General features: G+C 30.6%; 1 protein-coding gene across 1 annotated transcript in view; it reads right to left on the reverse strand.

The window, feature by feature from the left end:
* The window catches only part of LOC106474548, a gene marked incomplete at its 3' end in the record, with an annotated part of 37,658 nt that overhangs the window by 24,265 nt on the left and 11,040 nt on the right, over window positions 1-2,353 (reverse strand). Inside the window, exon 2 of the mRNA XM_022402872.1 lies at window positions 1,082-1,167. Within this exon, the coding sequence (XP_022258580.1) occupies window positions 1,082-1,136 (55 nt within the window). The remainder of the gene's footprint in view (window positions 1-1,081; window positions 1,168-2,353) is intronic.

Raw genomic sequence — 2,353 nt, forward strand, 5'->3', positions numbered from 1 at the left:
CTTACATCACACTACCGTTTGCGCTCTTTACGAAACTTTTTCGTTCAAATCTATTTCCCTGTCAATGTTCCCATCTTCATTGAAAAATGAAATGGTCTTTCCTTCTACTCCTGATCAACAATCAAATATCTTTTCTTGAATTATGAATAACACGTTTGGATTGAAATATTTAATTAAATGATCTCAAATAAACCTTCATTTCGGTGCAATATTGAAATTAGCTTGAATTCTTCATAACCTCTGAATAGTGGGAGACCCAATGGGTCACGGATGGTCTAGTACAATCTAAAAATTATGTATCCTTAAGAACTACAAGTAACTTAAGTAAATAAATCCATGGATTCCTGTATACTGGATTAGAAAATTTCACATGAACTATGTTGAAAGATTTTCTGTTTCAAGAAAGGTGGCCTTGAAGGATCAAATGGTCCCTAGTTGCCTGATGTCATGTCATAATTTCTATACAAAACATAACTTTTCATAAATTAATTTAAACATTTACACAACACAGCCTTCAAAGAACTAATACTTTCAATCACATATCCTTTTTAATTTATTACTACAACCAATTAACGAGCTACATCTACTTACTGTAAGACTACAAACATACATATCAATCAACACACAGACTTTTTATGATAAACTTCTAAAGCCTTTTTATTTTTTCCAACCTGAACCACTCAAAATCAATTTCTTCATAAAAAGTGCTGAAATTAATCTTTAAGAAAGTTGACTTTTTAATTAGAAGTCGTTATACTATAGTACAGAAAGCATTTTCAATACTTTTATTATAAAAACATTACCTAGGTGAAGCTTTTTTTATAGAAAACTTTAAGAAAAGTTTGCAAACATATCCACTTTTAATGTTTTGAAATTATTATTATTTTTACTTTCAAAACTTACTGATAAAAAATGTAATTGTTTTTAAACTAAAAGTACATTACAGTACTGACACAAGAAGAAATCAATATACTGTTTCATGGTTTCCTGAAAAATCCTGCTTAAAAAAACAAGTAACTTACATCAGTAACAATATCAATAAAAATAACAATTCTGCGTTTTATTGATATTCTCACACTACCTCTGTAATGTCGTGATCCTCTCCCATACCAATGTGTCGAATTCCCACTTTGCATTGCGTGAATGCTATCAGAACACAAATACCACCTAAACAGACAAAATTTAAAATTTAAAACACAGTCACAAAATATTACATTAGAAGCACTAAGGATTTGAAAGTGTGATATTGTGAAACAAAAACATTTATATATATATATTACTGATATGTATAAGCATGTGACATAAATAGGTGTTAATACATGCCTTAAAAACATTTTCATGTGTTCATACTCAGAAACAAATCTTGAAAACTGACCAAGTTTTAACTTATACAAACAACCCCCCCCCCCCTATACATAATTATGAGTTGTCTCAAACTAAACTCATCTCTAGTCTAATGGTCAAGTTGGCTCTCAAAATACGATCACTAGTTTTTCTCCCAGTTTAAAACCACTGTATATAAAGAACAAACAACATAACACGTTAACATAAACAACATAACACATAAGTTCTCTACATCAAATTACCTTAACACTAACTTTACTACTTCCTCACTGGTTGCCTTCAAAAGTAAACTCTTCTACACTTTTCACCAACACGTCAGTCAGTGTCTTCTATCACGGTGGTTATGTTCAATTTAAGTCCCAAGACGCCATAATAGGCAAAACACCAAACTAAAATAAATAAAAACGTTTTTGCAAACACCATATAGAAGCCGAAATCGGTTATTCTGCAGGATCTTCAAGCGAATTATATTCTTATTAGCCATTAACATTAGAGTTTAGAAATCAGTTAAAAAATAATCACAAAGTATACTGCACACACACATATATATATACAAAAGAGATGAAGGTGAGAGAAGGCAACTTGGGGCTATCTAACCTATAAGTCTTTAAAAACCACCTGTTAATATCAAAACTGACACACTCATATTACTTGTACAAATTTAAACTAAACCTAAACACCAAGTTACAGACCATTTCGGAAAGTGTATTGATAAACACACGGTTCATGTCACAAATGAAAAGGACTTTACAAATGCGTTTCATTCACAACCTATACTCGAAAACGAGATAGCCTAGGGGCTTCCTTATTATCCCTTGAAAATTAAATACTTTTCTATTTAAATTGGAAAAAAAAAACCTCTTCTAAGCTCTAAAGCACATTTTCCTTTTGCAGAATTATAATCTCTACCACAAACATTTTACAAGCTGAATTTTTAACCAAACTTCTTTAAAAGCAGTTTTTTTTAATCTAGTCTCTTTAAGCCAGTGCTAAATAATTATTGTTCAAT

This window comes from Limulus polyphemus, unplaced genomic scaffold (genome assembly GCF_000517525.1).
Source record: "Limulus polyphemus unplaced genomic scaffold, Limulus_polyphemus-2.1.2 Scaffold7344, whole genome shotgun sequence".
NCBI lineage: Eukaryota > Metazoa > Arthropoda > Merostomata > Xiphosura > Limulidae > Limulus > Limulus polyphemus.